Below are 27,857 nucleotides of genomic sequence, written 5' to 3' on the forward strand. Positions count from 1 at the left end.
CGACTATATGAATTCACATTTGAAAGCCACATATGAAATGAAACAATTCAAGAAATCAAGAGGGTAACAATTTATTTGACACCTATCTCTATAACGCATTATAACCATACTTATGAGTTATAATGCAGTTATAGCACTGTATAACTATAGTTATAAATACTCATAAATTATCATAATGCTTTATAACAATAATCATAACACACTATAAAGCATTTTATCATGACTGATAAGGTCGGGTATTATAATACGTTATAATTGTTAGTAACTCACTGACAATGCCCACATTGATAATGCATTATAAATATTAGTTATAATGTGTTATAATTGGCTTATAAACGTGTATAACTATCATTAAAAACATTCATAAATTGTCATAAGGCTTTATAACAATAAGCATAACACATCATAGAGCATTTTAGAATGGCTTATAAGGTCAAGTATTATAATAGAGTTATAATTCTCTATAATGTGTTATGCTTATTGTTATAAAGCCTTGTGTTTATAATGCTAGTTATACATGTTTATAAGCCAATTATAACACATAACTATATAATGCATTACCAATGTCGGTGAGTTACTAAAACTATAACGTATTATAATACCGGACCTTATAAGTCATGATAAAATGCTTTATAATGTGTTATGATTATTGTTATAAAGCATTATGATCATTTATGAGTGTTTATAACTATAGTTGCTATAACTGCAGTATAACTCATTATAAGTATGGTTATAATGCGTTATAGAGATATGTGTCAAATAAAGTGTTACCAATAATACTTTTAATGCCAATTAAAGCAGAAGTAAGCGATCCGGTCGTTTTGGCTAATGCTGCGTTCCAGGCAGGCTTTTGAAACCGTAAATTACAGCTTCAAGTCACAACTTACGACTTTGTAGCATTCCAGGCAACCCACTCGTGTGTTTCCGACCTGTTTTACCTGTGAAAGTCACTATAACGGCCACTCGTAACTTCCGACCCGTGAACTCGTACCAGATTGAACTGGTATGACTTCACAGGTCGGAAAAACACGAGTTACATGTTTCCTTGAACGCACCAAAAAAAAAAAACCATAACAGTCCTCGTCCCTACGTCACCACATTCACGGCGTTCCTTGGCTGCACACACAGCCCTGCATGCCGTTCTCTCTCCTCATTGGATAAAAACTGTAGGATACGATAAATGTTTTCTCCTCGGCTCAGAGCAGAGCAGAGTGACTGACAGACCCGTGTTTCGGTCCAAACACTCACTTACACTATGTAAGTGATTGCTGTCGGAAGATATAACTATTTAAGACTTATATTAACACAAATATATCACTTACTTCTGCTTTAAGTTTTAAAATAATAAATACGATTTTAAAAAATAATATTTTTTATAATATTATTTACTTCTCAAAATTACATGTACCTTTACCCTAGATTAGAAGTTATCAGAGAAAACAGTATCCTGCCCTGTGTCCGCAAAAACAAGCCTTGGTGAGTCACTGATTTTGGAATGAATCTGCTTAATTAAGCTTAACCCTCTGGTCCGTTTGTTACAAATATTACATTATTATATAATTAAACTGCCAGTAGTGACCTGATATGCCCTGGCCTGACTTAACTGTTCACCCAAACTAAGTGGGACCTGTGGTGTTTTCAGCTAAGAGCAAGAAGTTGGTCCAAGTCTATTTTAGTGACAGAAAACAGCCAGAGGGATGAGACCAGTTACATGTTCAGTGCAGCAGAGGGTTAGGAGCTGATTTTTTTTTTGTAGATTAAACCCCCCCCAGATATCCTGCTCCAGAGAATGATATATCTCATGAACAGATAAAGATAAAAACATCACCATCTGTGTATTTGGTAGTATATGTTTTTTGTGATAGTATAAACCGTTTTGAGAAACAAGTTTTGTTAATTATCCTTAAAACTTGCAGTACAGACAACAATCATCAGCCCAGTTAAAGTTCAGAGGAAGAAATCTGTAAGAAGAGACTATTTAGTCAAAGCGTTTTATTGACTGTATACAGTTAATACAAGCTGAAATCACCCACTGTACAGCTCCACCCATTGTTCTCTTCACTGTACAAGACAGATGGAACGTGAGACTAGACTATATCAACATGACATCCTGGACCTTCGGTGAGAAATAAAGACAAAATACAAAAGCAAAGGAATGACAAAATTCATTCATGGGCACATTCAGCTGGAGTCAGTTTTGGTGATCTCATTCACAGTCCCCATGTTCTGCAGGTATTTCTAGAAGGGAAAGAAAGTGTAGAGTGAATGATAGAGATTCTATCTATCTATCTATCTATCTATCTATCTATCTATCTATCTATCTATCTATCTATCTATCTATCTATCATGATGAATAGTGAGTCTCCCACCTGCAGGTTCTCGTAGTGTTTGATTGTCTTGCAGTGGTTGATCTCGGCCTCTTTGGCTCCACTGAAGAATCGATTACACACCTTACAGAAGAAGCCTGTCTTTGGGACTAAGAACTCCATACCTGAGGGAGACAGAAGAGTGAACTTTACCAGCTGTTCACTGCTATCAAACAGCCAGACAGACACTGTGAAAGTGGCAGACATTGTGAATAACTAAATAAATTGTGTCATACCGACTGGGTTTCTGGGGTCAAAAGGAGGGAGGGAGGTGTCTGTGCTCACGGGAGGTTTCTTCTGCAATTCCTCCTTCACACTCTCGTCTTCCTTTCCTGAGAGAGACAGGGATCTCTTTAAAACCTGGAACATACAGTCAAAATAATGTGACAGCAAATTGAAACTGTACCTTTATCCGCAGCGGAGTCTCTCGTCTCTTTGGCCTCTTGATCCTGCGTCTCCAGCACAACCATCATCTCCTCCTTGGCCTGGCTGTGATTGAGAGCGCTGTCCACTGTCTTATCCTCCCCACCCTCTGAAGTTGCTTCCTCTGTTGCTGGGGTGTTTGACGAGGTGTCAGATGGGGCAGCTTCAGGGGGGTTATCGGCAGCTGAAGTGGCAGGTGGGGAATGTCTTTCAACCTCTGCGGTGGAGTCCACAGTTGCCGTCGGAGTGGTTTCTAGAAATATCGACAGGTTTCACCATAACATTGATTTTAAACATGTGTAATGTGTTTGCTTCAGTTCATGCTGAAGGTTAAATCAGTGTGGGGGTTTACCAGGCTCAGGGGCCTCTGGGTGACTTTCTGGCTCATGTGTTTCGCAGGGTGAGGAGTCGCCCTGTGGGGCCTCTAGCTGGGCCTCTAGCTGGGCCTCTGGCTGGGCCGCCGGCTGGGCCGCCGGCTGGGCCTCTGGCTGGGCCGCCGGCTGGGCCTCTGGCTGGGCCACCAGCTCTGCCGCAGGCAGGGCCACTGGCGAGGCAGCCGGTGAGGCCTCTGGCTGGACCTCTGACAGGGCCTCTGGCTGGGCCTCTGGCTGGGCCGCTAGCGAGGCTGCTGCAGCAGGGAGGACCGGAGACTGAGCTGCCGGGGTCACTACTGTTTCATCTGACATTGGTGTTTCAGTGGCAACTTCCATGGGTTCGTCCTACAAGTTGAAAACAAGAAGGTCAGCTACAACATCTACGGTGTAGGAGTGAATAACACATTCTGTTTTTCTGTCCAGCTGTGCTCTTAGATCAATATGAATGTACAAATGTAAGGTGGTTGATGAGATACTCTGTTTGAAAAAGAAGACCAACTGGGGTGGGGGGGGTGGGATAATGTTTTGTATGTTTTCTACTTGTTAGTTTGTTTGTATGTTTGTTTATTTGGAAAAAAATCACGCACCTATTTGTAAAGGTCATGTAACATGATGTGAAGTGTTTCAATAAACAGATTTATAAAAAAAAGAAAAAAAGAAAACAAGAAGGTCAATGTTGCCATCACTGAAAAATGTGAGTCTCATGAACTTGTAGAGGGAAAGGTTCATACTTACCCCTGGTGGGTCCTGTTGGACAGATGTAGGAGCATCCTCCCCTCCCTCTGTGGTTTCTGTGGGAACATCTGGCAAAGGAGAGGGAAGGTCGGCGACGTCTCCGACTTCGTCCACTGTCACAAAGTCACTCAGGTTGAATGGGAATTCCTCCTCTTCCTCCTCTTCCACCTGAGGACAGAGTAGATATGAGGAATAAAGACCAAGAGCGGAGATAAAAGTTTCCACACGTTCAGACTCAACAGCTCCTTCTCACCAGTTTGGTCTCAGCCTCCGCGCTGTTCCTACAGGAGCTCTGCCTGTATCCCTCCAACCTGCTGGAGGACCTCGATCCGGACACGCCTTCGCCATTCCCTCTCTTTCTCTCTCTCCTCTCCCTTTCCCTCCTTTCCCACTCTCGTCTTTTCTCCTCCCTCCTCTCTTTCCTGGGCCTTTCTTCCCACTCCCTCTCCTTCTTAGCCCTCTCCATCTTCTCCCAGGCCCTCCTCTCATTTTCCTTTCTCTCTCGCTCCCTCATCTCCTTCTCCTTCCTAGCTTTTCTCTCCCTCTCCTGTTTCCTCATCTCCTCCTCGGCCTGGTTCTTCGCTGGCTCTTTTGTCTCCTCTGCTTCCTTTTCGCCCTGCTCCGTCTCCGTTTGTGTTTCGCCCTTTTCTCCACAGGGGGAAGTTGAGGTGTTGTTGTTGGGAGGGTTGGCGGTTCTTGTTCGGCACTCCACAAGCAGAGCATTAACCATCTCTTGAGTGACCTGGTGAAAACAAGGATGGAGAAGAAATAACTCTCAGGAGAACAAACAGGCTCCAAAAGCAGAATGATAAATGTTGGGTTTTTTTACCTTGGGCAGCTCTGGCATCTCCTTAGAAGCTTCCTTGCCATTGGAGCTTGACAGATTTGTCTCTTCACCAGCTGGAGTCTCGTCATTTCCTGCTTCAGGTGCATTCCCTCCTTCGTTCTCATCCACCGTCTCCACGACAGTTTCAACCGCTGATGTTTCTTTCACGTCTGTTTCCGACGCTGCCTCTGGTTTGGTTTCTACTGCAGCTTCTGTGAGCTCATCTTTGCTCCCGTCTTCTCCTTCAGGTTTGTCTTCACCTACCATCTTCTCTGTGCTCTCCATCATCTCTTCTGTCCCCTCAGCGCTGTTTCCCTCCACACCCGATTCAGACTTTTCTTTTTGTGCCGGCTCTTTTTCCACTGCTGCTGCTGCTGCTGTTTGGCTGCTCTTACCATTTGCAGGTGCTTCCTATGACCAGACACAGGGAGGTACTGAGCAGTGCAAATAAGAAATAGATAATGAACAGCAGCTACTATACTCAATTATCAGTGTTACAAACCTCAGTTGAATCGAGGAATACGTTGATGACTTTTGCCTGTGTGTTGGCCTTGGGGTCGGCTTTGCGTGAGAAGAACAGAGGGTTGTTGTGGATGATGCACGGAAACGTATGGAAGCGTTTGTACACAGACAAAGCCATGGCTGCAGTCGCCATCTCACAGACAACCTGAGCAGACAGAGGAGAAGAAATATCATTGTCAACAACATATCCGATTTTTTTCTGTTAAAAGTGACACAGATTTGAGGAAACGGGTATTCAGGACAAGGGTGGCTCATCATACAACATGAGGCCGATAGCAGTTGCAGAGCTACACAAGCTTTACCATGTTGTTGAGCACGAGGGTCTTGATGACGGTGCCGAAACGTCGCACCAGTTTCTGGACCTCGGAGGAGCCGGATGGCGTGTTGGGAACATTACTGATCACAAGGAGGCTGCTCCAAATGACTGGGTTCTCCTGAAGAAACCAAAAGAAGATTCAATCTCCTTTTTAGTCAGGGGATACACAAACTATTGAAGGTATCAGTAAATGATGGTATTTACAGCCCTTTGACTGTCAGCAACATTACAATACCAATTTGTTGATTGAACATGCTTTTCTAAAGCCCAGTCAAGTATACAAGCTGAAATACTCACCAATGGTTCTGTTGATCCCATTAGCATGTTGTAGAGAGCCACCTGTATGAAGAGCCTCAGTATTAATCATCATGTTTTCCTCAAGATTCATTATTCAACACAAAAAAGGAAACAAAATAAATGTTTTTTCTACAGAACTAGAGACTGAAATGTCAAACCTTCAGTACAAAATCAAAGAACCAACCGCTCAAAACTAAGATAATTCATGGGAAAAGGTGATCATCAGTATACTGTAAAGGGTTTGGGTTGTCGAGAGCCCTACCGGTGTGTTGAGGCCGACACGCTGTTTGACCTGCGTTATCTTCAGCTCAGAGTCGTTGAGCTTTGCCGGAATGAACGTGTGAACTTTCACAATCTCTTCAGCCATCTCCATGTCTGGCACTGAAACAAGCGCCTAAAAGACAAAGAGGACCAAATTTGAAAAAATATTCAAGGGCATTTCCACTTCGTCAATAACCAAAAAATAAATATTTACTAAAAAGAGACAAAAAATAAATAAGCATTATTATTATTATTATTATTATTATTATTATTATTATTATTATTATTATTATTATTATTATTATTATTATAAGCATAAGCATTCAGAATTCTATTAATTCTTCCCCAGGAGTGAGTAGCGCCTTAGAAACTGTGTTTTTACACCAACCTTTCCAATTTGTGATGCCAGGATGATGTCAGAGGGCATGCCAAACGGCTGGATCAGCTTGATGATGTCACTCTCCGACCAGTTACCCTCAGGCAGTCCTGTGATCAACACCATGCCTTTCTGTGGGAGACATTGTTTTGGGATGTGAGGAGAAGTTTGAATACCAACAAAGAGATTTAAGATTAAAGCTGAATTTAACAGACATTTTCCCCCGACATGTTGCATGAATAATACCCTGTCACCAAATGTGTGTGGATCACGTACCTCATCACAGGTCTTTTGTTCAGCCTCACCTCCTGGGTTGGAGAGTAGAAGGGGGGAGGCGGGGGTGGAGAGCAGAGCTACAGTCAGCAGGTTTTCATAAACAACCCAGTAAAAACACAATGTCTCTTTTACAGTCTGAGCTAGAGAAATTGTGGCTTTTAATATATGTATCTGATCAAAAAACTTTATTTCTTCATTGACAGACATTGATGTCAGGGATGCCCCGATCACCTTCTTTTTACCACAGATACTGATAACAATCGTTTTTAAGTGAGAATCGTCGAGTGCCCACATGGTGGACATGTTTTTTTGTTTAGGTGGTCTGTCGCACACTGACACAATAAAGAAGACAGGACTACACTCAACGGTGCACAGAGCTTCTCTCAGTCACTGACACAGAGTATTAACCACAGGTGATTGGTTTTAGGCTGATCGATGAATACAATCCTATCTGCCCATCATGTATTAATAACGAAAATTGGGGCATCCCTAGTTGATATGCCTCCAGCAAAGGATTGCAGCTTCCCTGTCATACTTTTTCATTGTCTTACCTGAGTCTTCTGCAGCAGCAGCCTTCTCCTTTCCTGGAGTAGGTTTGCTGTGAATTCAGATAGTTAATATTTGACACTGGCAGGGTGAATGTGCAGAATGTGGGGGTTGAAAAACAAAGTGGCAATGGCAAACCTGCTGTTGGCATCAGTAGACTGTCCTTCCTCAGGTTTCTAAAATAAACAAAACATATTTGCTGTCAGTATAAATGAGGCTGTATCCAGGAGGTGAAACACATTTTGTGTTTCTGAATGAACAACAGACACTTCCCAGTTTCTTTGTGGTGGTTTCATGAAAGAAAACACTGCCACACATGAACGTTTTTAACACGGTACCTTGGCTATTGAAGTGGTGATTTGCTGTTCTCTGATGAACAGATTTGTAGAGTTCGCCAGTGCCTGGGCATCCTCAGCCTTCACCATGCATACGGAGGCCTGTAGAAGGGGTGGGGGGGTGGGGAGGCGGGGTGTCAACACAGTGATGAGGTGGGGCAGACAGAAACCATGATGACAGCTGCTGATGATCACATTACACACAGCTACTTGTGAGTCCACAGCGGGAGATAAATCAATCAACTGGTCGCCTCATTATCTGCATGTCTTTCTTATGAGACACATCTATATTGAAAATGAAGATTTAGCACATTTTAAAAGAACTGGAAAAATAAGCATCTTCCATTTAAAAGAAGGGGGTGGACTGAATATTATTTGTTTTGCCTGTCACATTCACCACATGAATTACAAGATCGACATATTAATGTAACTATGACCATCATGTTATACTGATGTAGCACCTTTTGTCCTTCTCCCTTCTTGCTCTCTTCCTCGGAACATGGCATGAGGATGACGTTGTTGATCTTGCCGAAGAACCCAACCAAGTCTGTAACTTCCTGCTCGGAGGCGTCGTTTGGGATGCCTGTCAGATAAACCAGACGTTCTGCAATAGACAAGTCCTGAGAGGCTGAAGTTACTATTTTCTTCTTCTTCTTGGCTGGTGGAGGCTTCATAGTCTAAAACACAACACAAGTTTTTTGGTTAGTTTCAGTTGACCAGTGACCTGACCTGTGAGGGGGTGGTGAGCTACTTAGTAGATATGAAATTATTGTTTGCTGAATCTAAAATCAGCTGCAAGTTTCTGTAAAAATTGTTTCAGATACATCATTTGTATGCATACATAAATAAATAGATGTTTCATGCACCAGCATACTGAACAAGGTTGGAGACAGGACTACGCTTCTACTCAGTATGATGACACCAAAGTATCAAAAACAAGGGTCAGTTTTAGAAAGATTGGTGACGAGAGGCATTAATTCCAATCCATCAATTGGATCATCCATCTAGCTGCACACCGCTTTATCAAAAAACACCAACTACGTCAATAGCCTCGGCACTTGCCATCTTAGATGTCTTAGCTCCAGTCTTTGGCCCAGACTTCAAACTCTTGAGGCTGGACTGTGACAGTCCTTGTTTGTTGTGACCAAACTTAGGGGGTGGATGTCCTCTGGCGTCAGTGGAGCTCTTCAGCAAATCATCGTGAGGACGCTTCATGCTGCCGCGAAAGGCAACTCCTGTGTACCGGAGTGAGGACAGGAAAACAGAGACATGGTGAAGAAATACTAATAATGAAACGAATTAATTTATCAGATGATAAAAACATTATGTTTGTTAATTTAATGCCAACCATATGGACATTTCTAGCACTGCTCATATACACATCATTGCTGTTTATAGACCGTTTCAGAGAGTATAAACAAATACAGGTGTTACCAAGGATACTAATTAAGGCTCCATTCAATTTAGTGTACCAGAGCGTTTTCTAATGAGCCACACCTGTCTGTGTTTATACTCTCTGAAAGGGTCTATATGTGCAAACATGTAAATGGAATTCTGCATTGATGACACCCCCCCTAAAAAATTTTTTTTAAGAGATAAAATACAATCTGCTGGCTGACAAATGGTGCAACCTCATCAGTGACAGACCCTCATGTTCACAGATGCAGCAGAGAACAGACACACTGACTAACCAGATGTTTCCCTCCTCTCAGGACGATGCTCTCTGGAGGACATGGGGGCTCGGCGTGAGTGAGAAGGACTGCGAGAGCCAGAGTGCCGATGCTCCAACCGATGGCCGTGCTCTTAACAGCAAACAATGATATGTGAGTTAGGAAGAGAATTTGTTGGTGAACATTTTATAACACCAGAATCTAGGTAAATAGATCTGTAGTATGGATCCAGAGAGTCAATTAAATCCTATTTTCTACAGTGCTGAATATTTGAGGAGAGGATTATTGTTCTCTAGGAGCCTCCTCTCTTCATCCCCAGCATGAAGAACATACTACAGTATATTAAAGTATTTCATAAACTACTACTTCATAAACTACAAAAGTACTAAACACAATGATGAATGAATACTTTTTCAATATAATAGTTCAATACTATTTTCAGGTCAGGACATAATTTGATTGTCTCCAAGATGAATATTTTACAAAGCTCTGGATTCCCTGACCTTGTATGTGTTGCATCTACTTTCTAACACGCGGTCTACCTGGGTAGTGGTGGTGGAAGCGAGGGTGGGGAGAGTACAGTTTGCCATGTGGCCCATGGGGATGTGGGCCCAGCCTATGTTTGGTGTGAGGAGGACCTGGCGAGGGAGAACCAGAGAGGGATCGAGGCATGGAATGGGATGGGGAGTGATCCTTGGGATCCCACACAGCCTGGCTGCCATATTGTACATCCCGGCTGGAAAAAGAGAAAAAGCAAAACAAAAACTTAGAGGCCTACATCTGGGACTGAGTGGCATTATTCCCATTGGCTAATATTCACAGATAGAAACAGATAATTGGAAACAAGACTCCAACTGACCTTGGTGGATTTGGTTTCCAGTGTGGGTACCTTCAGAGACACACACACCTCTGTTAGCATGTCATCAAATGTCTCAAGAGAGGATTACAAAATACAGTTATGTATGTTGTGCTGTATTCAAGTACTTATCAATACAAAACTGTGTTGTCAAAACTCCCTAATAAATAAGTTACAAAATGCAATGTGAAATGATTTGTAGATCCCATTCACACCAATTCCCAAATATGACTCATGAAGAGGAACAAATTTAAGAACCATATCCAATTTTTGTAATAAATAAGAGTTAATATTCAAATGTAATGCAACTTCAGTGAAACACTCAAGTTTGTCCTCTGGGTGTGGTAACACCTCATTGTCAACACATTTGCCTTACAAAAGCATCTCTGGGGAGTGTGTTTAAATGTTTGTTCAGTCAAAAACTGTAAAAAAAAAAGATTTATTTTCCTTGTATCTATAGCACGATAGCTTCAGGAGCACATTAAAACGTCCTCACTTGTTGCGCAGGTCTCTGCAGGCAGCAGTGTGGTTGACGGTGTTAATATGGTCAACCCAGTCCTGAAGAAAAATGACAAATGAGAGAGGGCACTGTTACAATGAGACGGAAACAGTGGTCACTTCAGTCACAGACTTCAGCTCTGAGACAAAATGTGAAGTGGATCTTGGTTCTCTGCTGCTTTTAACGTGGCCTGAAAAACAGTGAAAGGTGGGACTCGGTTCTTTAATCCCATACTTATTTTCAAATTATGTCACGGCTGTTTGTAGAAATACATGACAACTCAGTCTTGTTTTAAGTGTGTAGAGTGCTAATGAGCAGGATGGTGGACAATGTAACTTCCCCAAGAGGATGAATGTCTATTGATCTATGATCCAAATGCATTTTCCTTTCCACCATCTTCAGTGTGATTCAATGTCTAAATAGCAGAAAACAAACACAATCAATTTTAGTTTTAACATATGCAAGACTAAATTGTCATGTAAAACCAAAAGTTTTAGAGTTGGCTACCTACAAACATTGTACAACCTTGAATTTATAAATTGTTCAATTCATCATGCTTCAATGCTGATTTTCCTTGTAATATTGGGAAACCTTTATAGAGGCAAAAAATGAAAGTTTAAATTAGAAAATGTACAATGACAGAAAAGACTGTTTCAGCTTTTGTCTGAATTTACCAGATCTTCTCTTTGAATAGTACAATCACAACCAATTTTAAGTGATTACTACTATGATACTGAAGTTGAGCACAAACCACTTTAAGACTTAGCCAATTGTGTGTATCAATCACAACAGAATTTTAGAGAATGATAAATTCACTGTGTTTCCTAAGAAAAACAAAACAGGTTTATTCTGAGCTACAGAAAAAAAATACTCTGTTATTCCGCTGGTCAGTTTTTGGCACGTAGATAAACTCATCATTTATTTAGACATCATGATAAAACCTTTAATTTCCTGATTTAAATGCTGTAGGAATAACTTCTTTCTCCCAATTTGTTGTGTTTCATGATTAAACTGTAAACAGAGACTTGTCTTAACCAAAGAAAATAGAAGATTAATTAGAAAGAAACACTGACTGTACACCTGCTGGTCCTGCACGTGGTCATTAAATATGCACCTTATTCCCAATGTAAAACTGAATTTACGGTAGTCATCTTACATTTCATTAGAACTTTAAAAGATAAATTTGTATGACTGCTGGATACTGGATAAATTTATATTTCATTTGATGAAAAACAAGCCAAAACCATTTTTTCCTGTGAACGTCAGAGGTCCGTTTACAGCGTTTATGCTCTGAAAGACTAAAAGAGGGGGACATTTACATAATGTTTTAAGTACTGATATCTAATTGTCAATAGTGATTTGAGGTGGAGCCTTTAAATATCTATGTCTGCAGAGTTAATTGACCCTGTGGTGAATGCCAATTAAACCCTTTTCCATTGCCCACAAAAGCCAAATGGTATTAGGTTCATAAAGTTAATAAAATAAAGAGTAAAACCACAATAACATTTACAAATATTCACTTATTGCCATCAAAATCAACAAAATGCCATTTGTAAAACCATATAAAAAAGGAACTCAATAACACCATAATCACTTGTCTCATCAACTGACTGGCGAAAAGACTGGAGACTAATTCTCATGTGAACACATTTCTTTCAAACTGCTGGACATTGGGGTAAGAGGGCATGTTGACACTCACCTTTTCCTGATCACACTGTGTGTGGCACAAGGAGCAGGTATGCGGATACACCTTTGGAGATGCCGCTGAGAAATCGCTTATCATGGTAGGTGTAGGAAACTTCCTGCTGCTCTTGAGTGTTTTAGAGCCCGATGAAGAAGAGATCGATCGTCTCGAGGAATCGTCACTCCTGGTTTCAGATGCGGGTCTTGGTTTGGGTCTCGGTTCCCGGTTTGGTTGTCTGTAGTCTTGGTCTACATTACGAGATTTGGATGATGGTGGCAATTCTCTCACAGGTGACCGACTTCTCTTGCGTTGGTCGCTCCTGGCTAGGCGATAGTCCCGGTCTCGTTGCTTGCTTTGTTCAGTGTGTTCCAAGTGAACCTGACGTCTTTCTGGTTTTTCTGCTTTTAATGCTGACGAGGCCGATGATGAGGATGGGTACATTTTAACTGTCCTTTCATTGGAGAGTTGTTCTCTTTTGAAAGTTTCTCTGGTACTGTCGTTGTCCTTTGCCCGGCTGGCATGCCCATAGTCTATGACTTTACCTGCAGTCTGTGTAACAGTAAGAAGACTTGGCACTTCTGGGGTGTGCGAACGTGGCATTGGTGAGGAACAGGAATTTGGCAGTGACACATCATGGACACTGCGTGAAAACGAGGATGAGGAGGTGGAAGCCACAGGTTTCTGACTGGTGGATTTGTTGATCTGGATATCACGCAGAATGAAAGGTAAAGTATCTGGGGTTAGCTGGTCGTCAGGGTAGTGACTCAGCACTTCCAAGTCCTCATTTGAAAGTCCAAAACTGGCCAAGATACTTCCTGCACTCTCTGGTGTGTACAAACCCTGACCATCCCCACCGCCAGCATTCCCTCCGCGGGGACGCCCAGCTTGGGGCGATGGTGAGTCACTTACAGGGGCAGTCCAAGTTGGGATGCTTGTTGCCTTGTGGCTGCTCTCAGGCTGCTGTGGAGGCCCCTGGTGTCTTTGTGCCTGATGGCCAGTGCCAGGTGGAGGACTGGCAAACAGTTTTGATGGAGGTTGGTAGCTTGACCAGTCTATTCCTTGCTGGTGGCCTGGCTGACTATCCGATGAAAGTGTTACTGGGTTAGATCCAAAAGTTCCATGCTGACCGATGCCAGAACCTGAGCCTTGGCTCTGGTGTTGGCTCGGTGGGTTCATGTGGTCAATGAGACGATGGTCCATGTCCCTGCCACCCCTGATAGCCAGGGCAGACTCCAGCTCATCGGGGAGCTGTGTGGGACGAGGAAACTGGAAGTTCATCAACATATCAGAGGAAGTGCGATTCTGATGTTGATTAGGATGTGGTGGATGATGAGGCCTGGGCCCATTTGAGAAGGGCTGTGGCCCCTGCTGCTGGGAGTGGTGGTGGTACATTGCAGCAGGAAGACACTGTTGTGTGGTTCTGTAGGTTTTGCGGCTTATCCCGACAGATGACACCTCTTGTCTATTGAGAAGACTGAGGAGGGCCAGGTGAGAAGGCAACACTGCTGCAAACCTGTTGTTGTTGTTGTTGGGATACTGGTTGCCAGTTACAGTTATAGTCGCTAGAAAGGCAAGCTGCTGGAGAGCAATCCGGGCCTGAGTCTCAATCTGAGCCAAATGAAGAGCTGTCACTGCAGCAGCACCAGCCACGGGTCCAAATCTGAAATGGGTCCCTCTGTTGCCGTTGGAAACGGAGTGTGTTGCGCTGGGATCCAAACGAAGGATAGGAGCAAGGTGCGAATTACTGTCTGTGTGCACAGCGAGGCTGTGAGGTGGAAAGCAGAGATATACTATTACAGGTGAACAAGCTTTAATTTTTCATTTCAAAAGTAGCTTTCAGGTGAAGTCGTTCTCCCCAAGCTCTTTTTTCTATAATATGATGATTACTCCTCATTTTGTTTGTGGTTTCTTCACTTAAAAAGCAAAAAGAAATGGGATCAGCTTTGAGACCTCTCTCCAAGTGTCACCATGCTTTTTCAGGGTAAGAAATCTAAACATTATGCAACAACAATCAGTCAAAATCTTGATAAACCCAATCCAGTGTTTCCCATACACTGATGTATTTGTGGTGGCAGTCGCACCGCAAATTTACTATGCCAGGATCTTATTTCATTGTAAAGGTGTGTGCAGCGTATTGACTCACTCACTCAGCTGTTCCTTGCTCTGCATTCATTTTCTGTCACCACCACCTCAATTATTCTCATTTAGAGGACACATGCAGTGTCCATGCATGCAGACTTTTCTGCCCCAGCCCATATCGACAAAATGTACTGGAATGGCTGTCTTCAAAGAACGTTGCGTACTTATGGATTTAATAAATATAACAATAGTTTTAGCTAAACTGGTCTTGAGAAGCACTAGAAGATATCCTGTCACCGCAGTGAGCCAGTGAACTGGGAAAATATCAATGAAGTTTTTTACTTTCACTCTGTCTCTTCTGTGGTCCTCTCTATGTGCCTGTAATTCAGGGTGCCCAGTGTGTTCTCTGTGTGCGAGCCAGGACTGGATTTACAGGTCGATTGCAACCCGTCAGCTACCACCACAAATAGATCTAATCCTGTGGGAAACACTGCAAACAGTAAGTGTGTATTTAACCAATTGGTACTCTATACAGAAGCCAAAAACTCAGTGACTGATAGAAAAAATATATAGTTATGCGTCAAAAAAAAAAAAATCCTAATGCATGCTCAACAATGCAGCACATTCGACTGAACTGGACTGTTCTGCAAGCACACAGTGTGGCTTCACCTTGCATGTAATATTAGATCACCCAAGTGTCTACAACGTATACATCACACATGTCCATGAACAGGATTAAAATAAACACACAAATAGTAAATGCTTACACTGTCTTTCTGGTTAGTTGTCATCAAACATGACGAAGGTCCATATAATCTAAACATTTAGCTCATTTCTGGTGTCAATACTTTGGTCAGTGATAAATTAGGGTTTGCAAGATGAGCAATTCAGAAATGCCTTAAAAATGTGTTTTGAAAGCATGCATCAGATTTGTTAAAATGTAGGCTACATTTTGTATTCATGTTAGTTTTATGTCATTTGAAATTATATTTGAACCACCGCCGTAGTTCCGACCATTAACACCGATTCGGCGGCGTTATTCCCATGACCCGCCGGGCAGCGTCCGCGAAACCGAAAGTAGGAAACGCTGGTTGGCTCGACCAGCATTTCCACCACCACTAATAATAACAAAATAACGATGGAGACAAAATGATATATTTATCGAAAATGGACCATTTAACAAGTGTAGGTAACGTAGATTCATCCACATTAAGGTGAGACTTTTTTATAACCAAATACAAACTCCTCGTTGTCCCTTTAAGTTTACTTACTACTAGTGTTTGAAGGCATATTCTCTTTTAACAAACCAAGCAGAGCAACGTTTAACTTTATATTGTTAGTAAAGAGTTGAGCTTGGTGCAAATCTATTGCTGTTGATAATCAACTCAACATATGTTATTATATGCTTAAAATTAAAGCCAAATACTTTCAACATCTCCCAAAAGACAATGTTACATGCAATCTGATGCTATATTCCCAATACAAATAAATTAAAAAGGAGTCTTGAGGTTCACAACATGAAACATCAGGACTCTCGGCCAAGCTAAGAAACAGTGAAACAAGCAGCTCTGTCAGGGAAGTGACCATCACTGAAGTCCCAGTCCTCTACAAAAATGGAGTTACTACTGAAAGAACAACCATTGTGTCAGCTCTTCACTAATCAGACCCAAATTGATCTCAAGCACTATGTGAGGAAATCCAAGGCAATGCTCATCAACTGGCTAATCAAATCCCAACAGTGAAGTAGAACTTCTACATCATCATTAAGAGCTAGACAAACATATATTGCAATTTGTCATATTTAAGTGTTTTTTTCAGCCATGTAGGTGTTTTGCAAGTTGGGGGCAGGAAGTTGAAGGAGGGCGCTGCACATGCTTGCTGCTCCACTGTTAAAAATCAGTGCCACTTGGGCTCTCGGGACCAATAGACTGTGCAAAGCTATAGCCAAGTCGATGACATGGGCAATTCCCCAACTGTCCTTCAGCGGCCCAGCCAAAGCCCAAACCTAAATCCCAATGACCATCTTTAGAGAGCTGAGGATGACCCTCCACAGATGCTTCCTTTCCAATTTGATAAGGGTTGAGAGACTGTGTCTGGAAGGAGATATGATCCTATATATTAATATTTCCAGAACAGAAGCTCTCTCTGCATGCGTTTTCCTATTTGGTATTTGTAATTTCGGCATTTTGGAGTTGTATTCACTACTATTTGTAGCTACTTTCTCCTTAGGAGCCACCATACATGGCTCAAGATCTCCATTATATTATAGACACAACAATCCAGTTTACCGTAGTGACCATCAACCAGTGTTTCTGAGGACCATGGAGCAGTATTGTGAATTAAATACCAGAAATGAAGAGGCTAGATTTGGAGACTGATCTTTCTGGAAATGTCTTACTGCCACTGCATTACTGCCTGTTTACCTATCTATACATTCCTCTTCTTCCCTAAATTTCCTATATAGGAATCTCTTATTTCGGGAAATAAGAGATTCAGGTGCAACCTAGGTCGTTTTTACCATTATCCTACATCTCCATGTGGTAGCTAACCCGCTACGTTTTCTGTCTGCATCACAGCTCCTCCATAACAGCCGGTTTGTTCAAGTCTGCACCGCTGCAGACGGTCGTGTTTATCACCAGGGCGGATCTCAGTTACAACAGCACGAACCGCAAGTACAAGTGCACACTACATTGGAATAGATAGTTGTATTTACACGAACACGTCATAAATTGTAGCAGAAAACAGAAAGGCACCCAACATAGACCTACACACGCCAGCCATTTTGGGTGTTTTCAGTAGCTAGCTTAGCCTAGGCCCTCACAGCTAGCGAGCTAACTAGCTTAACTTAGCCACCAGGAGAGGAGGGGGTAAGCGGCTCCGTTACACTCAGAGGAGACACTCGTGGGATTTCCGAGTGCACCACATTCAATAAATACCTTTCCCGGCGAGTCGAAGTAGATCTTTTGTTGTTACCGGAAAGTCTCGGTTCCGATTCGGCTTGTAGTCATTTTCAGGATGAGCCTGTGTCCGACCGCCATCAGCTACGAGGTAAACTTCCGCCTCGGGATTTTCAAAATAAAACAACGGTCCCCACAAACGCACCAAACATCGAAACAGGACAAGTTAAAATCCCCCAAAACGCAGTGAGTCTTGTTCATGCATTGACTTAATAGACCACCACGGGTCTTTTTAGACCCTGTAAGTGTCTCTTTTGGACCATGTATGCGTCTCTTATGCACTGAGTGTAGCCTTTGTGTTTTAATGTAGGCTATGTCACAGGATATGCTCACTCGGATACTGCATTTGCATGTTAAGGTGGTACATTTATTTCTGGTTTTGGTCCCAGAGGAAATGTAAATATGTAAATAGACAGTCACATAAGGCTGAAACTGTAAAGTAGAATGTGGAGTAGGAAACAACCCCCCCAACACACACAAACACAAACACAAACTCACACACAGGCTACATAGGCCTACACGCACAGCTGTTAAAGCACTCTGATGCAGTATTCATCTCCTCTTTCAGCTAAGAGTTGATGGAGGAGGTGAGAGACACATTTGTCAGCCATAAATTGACCTCCAACAGCTCTTCTTAACAACCATGTTAATAACCTCTGCATCCGTATCTGGGAGAACTTATGTTATTATGAAGGTTGTTTGTTGAGCCAAGAGAAGGGGGCATCTGTCACCCCGGTGGACTGACCTGAGATAAACCTGCTGAGTGACTGGAATGGAGAATGGGCCGAGAGAATATAAAGGACAGGAGAGAGCATGTGATGACCAAGCAACAGTAAGTGATACATGTACTGTGGTTAGTTATCTCAGGTATGGTCCTCAGTTGATTTAGATCACATTGAAAAGGCAGCTGCAAGGTTATGTCATGCCAAATCCAACAGGGTTTAAATCGTTTGATTCACTTTTCTACACTAATCATGGTATGATGACACTTGTTCAGATGGCACTCAGATTTATTTATTAATACTTAATCTGATGACATTTTCTTTATTTAAATCAAACCCAGGGAAAAGGCCACTAATGAAACACATTTTTATTCTTTAGATATTTATCCAATCGAGAGGAACATTGTTTGCAGATGGTTGTTGTAACGTACAGTACAGAACTTGTTCAATAGAAGAAATTAATAGACTGTAGAGGAGCTGACCTGAAATATTTAAATGAGAAAACTTAACAGCAACTCACCATAGCGGTATTTCCTAAGCACCCTCTTCTCTGAAAGTGCCAGATGCCAAAAAGTCCTATGTGAATGCTGCCAAGAGCTTGTTTAGGGATGGCAGCATTTTAAACCCCTCCTTATAGACTGTTGAAAATATTATCACACACACACACGCTCAAATAGCCTGTGGAGGGAAATACATAACACCTCTCCCCCAGCATGCCATGATCTGTTCCCAAGTCTGAGGTTTTTATGGATTCATTTCTTAATCCAGCTTTATTTATCGATCAGTCACCTCTATGTCTAACAGGTTCAAGAACGGCAAATCACAATTTTCTTGGCAAAAATAATTAAATAATAATTACAAGTGCCAGCAAATTAGTATTATTAACTAGCATAAAATATAACAATGACTTCCATGGTATCCCAGTCGTGTCTTACACCTCCATGCTGTTGCTATGTAGACTATCATAAATATGGAGGGTGGAGTTGATAGTATTAATACACTGTGTTACTGATAGTCCTGATAGTCCTCTTCGAGCTGAAGCTAGCTACCAAACTGATCATACTGTATGAAAAATGATGCTTCAATTAGTCTAAAGCAAAACACGTCAAAATAATCTAAATGATTTAATATGTAGTATGTTATATAAGAAGGAAAGAGGAGAAGGAAAGAACAGAATGTAATCAAATGATGTGGTCATCTGTTTCTGCAATGAGTCTGATGCCTGCTGGCCCCTCTTAACCTGAATGTCAGAGGTTGAACTTTATTACCGTTAGCCATTGCACCGTGTGTGTGTGTGTGCGTGTTTTGAATTACTCATGTTAGGGGCACATGACTCATTGTGGAGACACAATTCTATTTAGGGGCAACAAATTGAATGGACGATTAGGTTAGGGTAGTTCAGGGTTAAACAATAAGTAGGTAGGTAGTTAGGGTTAGGGACATAGCCACGCCCACAAAAACACAACACAAACCCATCCATCCATCAATTAGTTATACTTCATATTTGTGCAGGGTTGTGAGGGGGCTCGAGCCACTCCCAGCTGACAGAGGGCGGGTGGGGTACTACACCCTAGAAACTTGTCCATCACATATCGGGATGAAAAATGCGTGCACACACCTACGGGTATTAGAGAGTCTCCAATCCACCTGCAGTGCAAGTCTTTAGACTGTAGGAGGAAGTCAGAGTACTCAGCGCCAACATGCTAACTCCAGCGGCCCCTGTTGCCTCTGGTCAAGAGGCAACTGGGGTCAAGCCGTCAAGCTAGCTCGCTGTGACTATGGCTTCCTACCACCACATGAGGGCAGTAAATTACATGTTGAATGCAAACAGGCATCCGATCCTCAGAGATATCACTTCCATTTCGGTATCATTTTAATAAACATTTGTTTTAATAAATATTTAATAACCCTGACATTAATACAGAGGACTTAGACCTGCACCCATTTCCTGTAAAAACTTCTCCCTAACCTTAGCCCAACCCCGACCTTGCCCTAGTAATCTATCACGCACACACACACACACACACACACACACACCGGCCTGGCCATTCAAACTGGGTACCATGAGCTATATATAGTGCTGAAACTTTATGCACTTATTTTTAAATCTAGTCAAGCTTCTCAACCTTTTTCATTTTTTGTTCAAAATAATGTCTCACAGGAGTTACCCTGAGTTGTACCTCTGAGCTCTCCAGACTAAAACCATTTGGACATACTGTATTTAAACATATTCAGGATGGACCACATGGTGTGGATTAGTCCTCATGTTCCCACTCAACTTGATACTGACTTCTACACCCAGACAACATTCCCGAGTTGAGTCATATGAATGACTTAATTAGATCGAGATCGAGTGTTGGCTTGGATAGTGGTTCAGCACACAGCCAGGAAAGACCTGCTGGTACAGGCCAACAGTTAGGTATCTCCCTATAGGAGAAAGGAGACATGGATGAACACCACTCGTAACTTTGCCAAGGAGGTCATGTCTTGACCCATTTCTGGAGATAATGCAAAAGGAACTGACCTTGTTTATACCAAATTTGTAGGATGGACTGGACACAGGTCATGGAAGAACACATTATTCTGGTGCTGAGCTTGTGAAAGAGGTAGATTTTCACTGCACTTTGCTGACATTGACTATTTGTTAGGAGTTAAAGTTAGGATCTAAATGTAAAAAACAAGACACATGTATGTTGTTGATGTATGAGTTCATCAAATTTACTGATCCAACAATCTGGAAAAATAATCATGACCTGGTGGAACACAATGTTTGTCTTTGGTCGAGTTGTGTCCCCTACTGTGCCATTCTGGTTTATGAAGCAAATGTGTTTTACTATATATATACTTACAGGCAGCTGAGTCCAATTAAATTATTATATGGACAAGAGTTACACTCCCTAGCTTGCTTGATACCATTTGGAACATTTTGTACCATACATGACACCACCTGAGGCCTTGCATAGCAGACAGCTGGAGCTGAAGGCATCTAAAGAACTTTCCATGTCAGAGGACAACGTCCAGCTCTTGGCATAGAGGAGTACAGACAGAAAATGAGCTGTTGTACATCCCCAGTGTTGGTTTATTTATCCTGCCATACTACTTCTGAGCTGCTGGAGTGGTGACACCACAGGTTCATCCTCCCACATCCTGATAGCTCTTGTATAAAGACATAAAGACATGATGCAGCTTTCAAGCTTTTTCTGTCTTTCTACTTTTTGTTTCCCTTTTCCCTTAGGGCAGTCCAGACAGGAAGTACACTTCAGATATACCAACCACCTCCCAAGGATCTACAGGTGCGCACAAGAGATTTTAAGGTTAGATATGAAGTCTAAATGAGGTTGATAGTAAAAGTGTTTAACCAGCTGAACCATATCCAGATGTTGAGTAAAGACTATGCGCCTCTTGTTTTTCACATGGCATCATGGACTGGGACACAATCTATTCCCATCCACTACCTCTCCCACCCCTTCTACAACCCCTAGGTCCTCATTACCTTTCTAAATTTATCTAATTTATAGACCATTTAACTGCTGGCACTTCTGTGAGGGGGCCAAGGCCGTGGGGTTGTCTAAACAGCTACTTCAGAGAGAGGAGTGGTCAGGAAGTTGGAGTATGTGTGTGTTTGTCCTTGTTGATTGTCACAGTGAGCACTAGTCCAGGTTTAATGGCCTTGTTTTCTGGACTTAACACAGATTTAACACAAATTTGTAGCTTTTAAAGTAAGTTTTATATCGGCTAAAACGATATAGAAATACGTTTGGGTACATAGTGGTCAGTGCAAGAGGAGTAGTGTGTGTATAATGAAGAAGTGTGATATGTCTAAAATCTCTATAGAAAGTGTTTGTCAGTGGTGGTCTTTGAGTAAAGGCTGAACATGTGGAGCACTCCCCACACACTTAATTCAGGGCTAGGAGGCAAGCAGAAAAAAATGTCACTATCTGAAATAAGCAAAATCGTTTGTTTTCCCTTGTCAGCATTTTAATATTATCATATTACAGCACAGACTTAACAGAAATTTAGCAGTACACACCGATCCCACACTATTACCACTGATCCTTGTTGTATTTATCAGTTTATGTTATTAATATATTATTAAATAACGTATCCACATTTGTGCATGTGCTCAAAATGGTATAATTTCCACGTGATGGTCTGTTCTTCGGGGTCATCTGCGGTGAGAATCTTTATGCAGTTCATAATCTTTGTGTCTGACCCCTCTCTCTCTCAGTGTCATGTGGTTTGTCTGCTATATTCTCCATCTCATGATCGACATCCAAGAATGTCTGAAGCCTGAGTGGCTGCTCGTCGTAAATCTGTCTGATTTACAGCAAAAGGTATGAGGCTATCTTTTCTTGTGGACTAGAAATATTATATATATATAAATCAATCGTGGACATAATTTACCCGGCTGCCCTCTTCGCTCATGAAATAGTAATGTAACCAATCTTCTTCGGTTCATCTGACACGGCATATTTAGTAACAAAATTTGAGGAAGAGCAGCATCACGTCTTTGCCTGGTAGATGTTGCCTGACTTACTTTACTTTATGTGTTTATTTGGATGGGACAGAGGGCACATATAAAAACATGTAAATGTGCCGGATTATAGCAGCAATACTAATTTCCATCCGGAGTCCCATAACATAAAAACAGTAGGCTACAGTGACAATAAACATAGTAATATAGACGACATAATAACGCAGACAACAAGAAGGTAACAAGACGACTATAACGAAATAAAACATTGACATTTTGACAACACTTACATGGGTAGGGGGATCATAAGAGTTTCTAAAAGATAAAGTGCAAAAGTGCTGGGCCAAAGTGACAAGTGCTAAAGTGCAAGAGTGCATGGGTACCAAGTTGTATTGCACGGTGCCCTAAAGTGCACTTACACGTGTGTGGTGGTTATGTCTTGACTTTCAAATGAGATGTGAGACATATCACAAGTTTCATTGTCTCACATGACAATTCCTCACAAAAATAGAGTAAGAAAACATCTGTTCATACCAGCAACATCTCCTGTCATTCACTATAGTTTCAATGTCTAGGCTCAATCTGAAAATGACACAGACATGAAAAAACAAGCAAACACTTGCATCCACCCACCCATGCACCCTATCCCAAACCCTTGCACAGTTGATAGTTGATTGAACATACCCAAATTACCCTAATTAATTTACTGGCTAAATGACAAGTCAAGGAAACTGTGTCAGCACCTGCACATAAGTTATATAAAAATCTGTCGCCATACATTTGTGAGAATATAAACCTGTTTATTTCTGTTGTAAATTTTGACATTTCAACATGAAAGTCTATTGGGACTGACTCACTGTTTCACCTACACTCTGACGGTCATCAGAGGAACCACATTTTTTGATACTTCCATATCTACTTCATTTTTCAGCCTGGGGGTTCAGCCTGCTTGTGACTCATACAAACATGGCAAGTGATGAGATCATGTTGACGATCACATCACAAGGTTTATATGCAATAATAGGTTTAAAACGTAAAGGATAAAGACACTTCAATCAGAATAAATAAGCCCAAATTAATTTGAATTTCATTTGGTTGCAGAAAGTAATTTAAACCTTTTCATGAACTCATCAGACGGAAATTTGTCCCATGATTGTATCTGTGTTTTTTCTGTGCAGACATAGTAGGGGTGTGTGTGTGTATTGACTGTTAACCATTACAGCTCCACATGTCCCAGCAGAAACAGTGAAAAGATGACACACACAAACGCATATGGCACATCCAAGAATAGAAATGATGGCAGTAGTGAAGTAGGAAGTATGAAAGACTAGACAGTGCCATGACAGAGAGCCAGAGATCGGTGTTAGAGTGCTTCCCACATGTCTGAAATACACTTGATACTGGGCAGGGTGGGGTGGGGGTAGGGTGGCAGGAGCCACTAAATATTTTTTTTATCTTTGATCTCTTAGATAGTCAAGATGTTGTTTTCTCTAAAAGATACAAAAGGCATGACTAATGAAGAGGAAAATAACACTTGGCAGCCATTAATATATTTTGGCCAGGGTAAAAACAGACTCAAGTACCTTCACAAAATCAACAGAGCAACACACAGTTGTGAAATATCCATATAGTTGGAAACAATAAAACTGAGAATGCAGCAAGCGCAACAGCAACATTTGTTGCATGTGACAACATCAGTTTACACAGATCACAGGTGACCAACATAAGCTCACTGAAATAGCATTAGAGAAGAATTCAATTTATGGTACGTGTGTCTCTATTGTGACATATGATTTTTTATTTTAAAATATTTTAAACAGCAATCTGTTCAGAGCTACCTACAGAGGTTCAAAACTAACATGTTATTGTTGGTGTGTTAGGAGGCTGGCTTGATTTACAGGATTAAGGCTGTGGGTGTAAATCTGCCATTGGGTTCTTACTCCAGGTGCCACGTCTCACTTTCTGCTTCTGCTGTCTGTTTTCAAAATCCCCTTCACTACAGGAAACACACACAACCCTTGAGCAAGTGAAGCAACAGAAACAGCAGGTTTGGTTTGCATTAGCAGTAACTTAACACAGCCTAAGTAGACTGATTTTCAAATGACCGATTCCACATTTACCCCAAGCATTTACATCTTACTGATATGTGAAAGTGTTTTGGCTTCACAGCAATGTAATTAACTGGAAGGGGGTGCAAGGGTAGAGCAAGTAGCACAATCTTACAATACCCATAAATAAGCCCCCAAAAAACTGCATAGTAGTAGCATAACTTCTTCAAACGTGATCCAGAGATCTGGTCTGTTCTCTGACCTGCATAAACCATATCTATTGTCAAGTTGGCCAGTAATACCTAATGAATTTTCATATTGAGATCCAGTCACAGTATGGTTCTAGGTGACTCTAATCTTCTCCAATGCATTTTGAAGCATGTCTTCACCAGAGGTTATTGCTCTAAGACTGCAAGGGAATCTCTGCTTCCTCTACTGTAGATTGTCAAAAAATAAATGGTCAAATATGTACTTCTGTGTTTACGTTCATTGACCAAAAATGTGTTAGAACGCATTCAATTCTAAAAACCAATTCGTTCAGAATTAGCAACTTATCGCAGGTTGACTGACACGATTTTCTTCTCATGTAGTGTCACAGTGCATTAAACCTGGCGGAGATCAGTGTCTGTGGCCTTCATGGAGGGTGTGGGGGCTGGCGTAAAAATAAAGTCACTTTTACGAGGTAGGCCGAAAATGAGCTTCACCCGTAATAAATCTTGTCTGCTTCTGAGTTGACAAGTGACTCACATTATGGGGACATGTCCTCCTTATAGGGACCAAAAAATAAAATCCCTATCATGTAAATCAATTAATTTTATGGTTATAGGATTAGGGTTAGGCACGTTATAATTATAGAAAAGGTTAGAATAAGTCTCCAGGAAATTAATGCTAGTTAATGGCTTCGGGAGTCATTAAGGCACAACTGTGTGTTTGTGTGTATGTGTGTGTGTTAGTGTGATTGTGTGGCAGAGTGAGAGGTTAAAGCATGCTGACAAGCAGAAGCTTATGGGGTAAGCCTTAAAGATTACAGCTGTCCACACCAAATGAAAAATGATTCCTCTTAAAAAACATGGAAATGATCCGGTGGGAAAAAAAATAAAGAAACAATAATAGAATAACTGTGTCAAACAGCCAGAGTCATTCTATACACATCCTTTAACACTTCACAGCCTCCCAAACATAAACTGGCATAACCACAGAAATACTGGTCATAGCAACTGAAAAATCATCATATCAATATATTTTGTCTTTCAGTGTCTGATCCAAACCTATGCTCAATAGTACATGATGACAAAAACTGAAACCTCCCAGCTAAAAATCTTTTCAGAGCCATAATTCAAGTCTTCCTGCGTCTTCCCTCCAGCTTCCAGCAATCCCAGGTGAATCTTTGCACACATGCATTTGGGCTGTTTACCTCAATCTTCAATCAAAGAAATGTCTGTGAGCTGAAGCTTTATGTTCTGCGGACAGGAATGCTCAAGGACAGTTAAACCTTCTATCTTTACGTAAGATACCCCAGTGTTGTCCTGGCTTTAAATCATTGATCTGCTGAAAGGTGATGTGCCCTCCCATCCCCAGGTCAAGTGCACCACACTGTGAAGGTCTACAGAGTTCACTGCACCTTGTAATTTAGTCCTGACGTGCATGACCTTATGTAGACAGGTGTGTATCTTTTAACATTACAGCAAATCTGGAGCCACAGCAAATATTCTGAATTCTCTAATTTTTTTTGCTTTTTAATCAATTTAAGAAAATCTAAACACACATTTCCTCTCTCTGTCCTCATGGTTAAATGTACACATAAAGGCAAAAAATTTAAATCAATAACACAATAAAATGTGCAAGAAGAAGGGCTCTTAAACCACTGCAACTCTGTTTCTTATCTGGCTGAATTCACATTACAATACAAAGATGCATAATTGAAACAATGCTACTATTTGATCCTCTCAACAAACATAACATATTATAATAGACTCACACTCTAAAATGAGCATTTATCATAATCACACTGGATTTGAGTCACCATGAGGTACAGACCTTGTTTAAGTTCGCTCTAATGCATATGCAAGCAGTAATTGAGAACAACACATGCAAAGTGGAGAGGCATTTCAATTACCAAGACCATTACCACGCCTCAAAGTTCATGATCCTGCTTATACCCAAGACCATTAGCTTCAAAGCCAGTGCTGATGTGCAACCAGTGTACATACTCCTGGACTTTTCCTTATCAAAGGAAAACATACTGTGCACAGACTGAAAAGTATTTATGCTCATTTTGGCTCCAGTATATTTTTAACTGTCTGATTAGTGCAGATAATTATGAGTTTGAATTTCACATGTGTTGATGGATCAGGTTTTATCATGTCCACCAATCAATCTCTAGGCTTTTTAAATCACAACCTCCAAACATCAATCAGCCATCATTAAAAACAGTATCATTTGAGTTAAGGTTATCAGTTAGGAGAAACAGCATGCATGTAAAGGTGACTGCAAAGGTGGTTTGAAGGTGAATAAGCAGTGCTATGAACATCACCTCTGCAACTCAGCACTTTATTAACTTCCTAAAAGTCACTGAGATGGAGGTGATTTAGCCAAATGCATATGTGTAAGTTACGACCTGTTTATCAAGAATATTACATCAATCTTACAATTACATCTCTGATTGGCATTTTATGTCCATACAAAGTAATAAGAATCATGAACGTACATGTGGATGAACAGAAAAAAAGCTTCTCAAACTATTCCTCAAACTGAAATTCCTGTCCCTGACTTCGCTCTTTTGTTTGAGTCTCTTACTCACTGAAGAGCTGCCTTTCTGTGGTTGGTGCTGGTCCTCCGAACTCGCTTCTTCTTGTTCATCTGCAGCATCTCAAGACCACAGTTGGAACCTGGATCTTCAGCCCTTGAAGATCCAGCGATTGTGTAGTTTAAAATGAAGGCAAAAAGGCAAAAAGACTGAAGGTGTGTAGTCCAGTGTGTGAGACAGCTTCCACCATCTACAGAGTCACGGCATGGGAAATAAACTGTGAATTTTTTTGTGCACTGAAAACTGTCCCATGTGCAGCTGACACAGTTTGAAACGCTCTGACCTTGCTCCCTCTCTTTTCCCTCCTCCCTCTCTGACATTTCACATACACACACATACAGCATAACCCCCTTCTCCTTGTATCACACAGACACACTGGACCAGAGTGAAGAATTTTTATTACCCCTGC

The 27,857-nt window shown here is 41.4% G+C and overlaps 1 protein-coding gene across 2 annotated transcripts; it reads right to left on the reverse strand.

Annotated features, from left to right (window-relative positions):
* Positions 1–1,995: 1,995 nt before the first annotated feature.
* On the reverse strand, positions 1,996–27,710 carry LOC310991847 (uncharacterized protein). 2 transcript variants are annotated; one of them, XM_083979777.1, is made up of 25 exons: positions 27,443–27,710; positions 12,378–14,127; positions 10,676–10,737; positions 10,183–10,212; positions 9,866–10,059; positions 9,345–9,455; positions 8,716–8,888; positions 8,115–8,330; positions 7,657–7,755; positions 7,457–7,494; positions 7,324–7,370; positions 6,773–6,804; positions 6,509–6,628; positions 6,122–6,253; positions 5,860–5,901; positions 5,549–5,680; positions 5,227–5,391; positions 4,728–5,135; positions 4,152–4,640; positions 3,899–4,066; positions 3,142–3,508; positions 2,773–3,042; positions 2,603–2,698; positions 2,370–2,491; positions 1,996–2,238 (listed from the first exon to the last, which is right to left on the reverse strand). In XM_083979777.1, exons 1-25 carry the CDS (start codon positions 27,508–27,510, stop codon positions 2,182–2,184), a joined length of 5,388 nt encoding a protein of 1,795 aa, XP_083835903.1. In that variant the 5' UTR covers positions 27,511–27,710; the 3' UTR covers positions 1,996–2,181. The 2 variants fall into 2 exon arrangements, with proteins under 2 accessions (XP_083835903.1, XP_083835904.1); XM_083979778.1 differs by lacking the exon at positions 27,443–27,710 and adding an exon at positions 17,378–17,475.
* Positions 27,711–27,857: the final 147 nt, after the last annotated feature.

Source organism: Trachurus trachurus (assembly GCF_905171665.1).
Source record: "Trachurus trachurus genome assembly, chromosome: 1".
NCBI classification, from domain to species: domain Eukaryota; kingdom Metazoa; phylum Chordata; class Actinopteri; order Carangiformes; family Carangidae; genus Trachurus; species Trachurus trachurus.

Excerpts from the sequence above, each read along its gene's own strand:
- LOC310991847 (XM_083979777.1), bottom strand. The coding sequence starts at position 27,510 with ATGCTGCAGATGAACAAGAAGAAGCGAGTTCGGAGGACCAGCACCAAC. Across the intron at positions 10,060-10,182 it reads TGGAAACCAAATCCACCAAG|CCGGGATGTACAATATGGCA; the intron begins GTCAGTTGGAGT and ends CTCTTTTTCCAG. Across the intron at positions 5,392-5,548 it reads CCCTCGTGCTCAACAACATG|GTTGTCTGTGAGATGGCGAC; the intron begins GTAAAGCTTGTG and ends CTGTCTGCTCAG.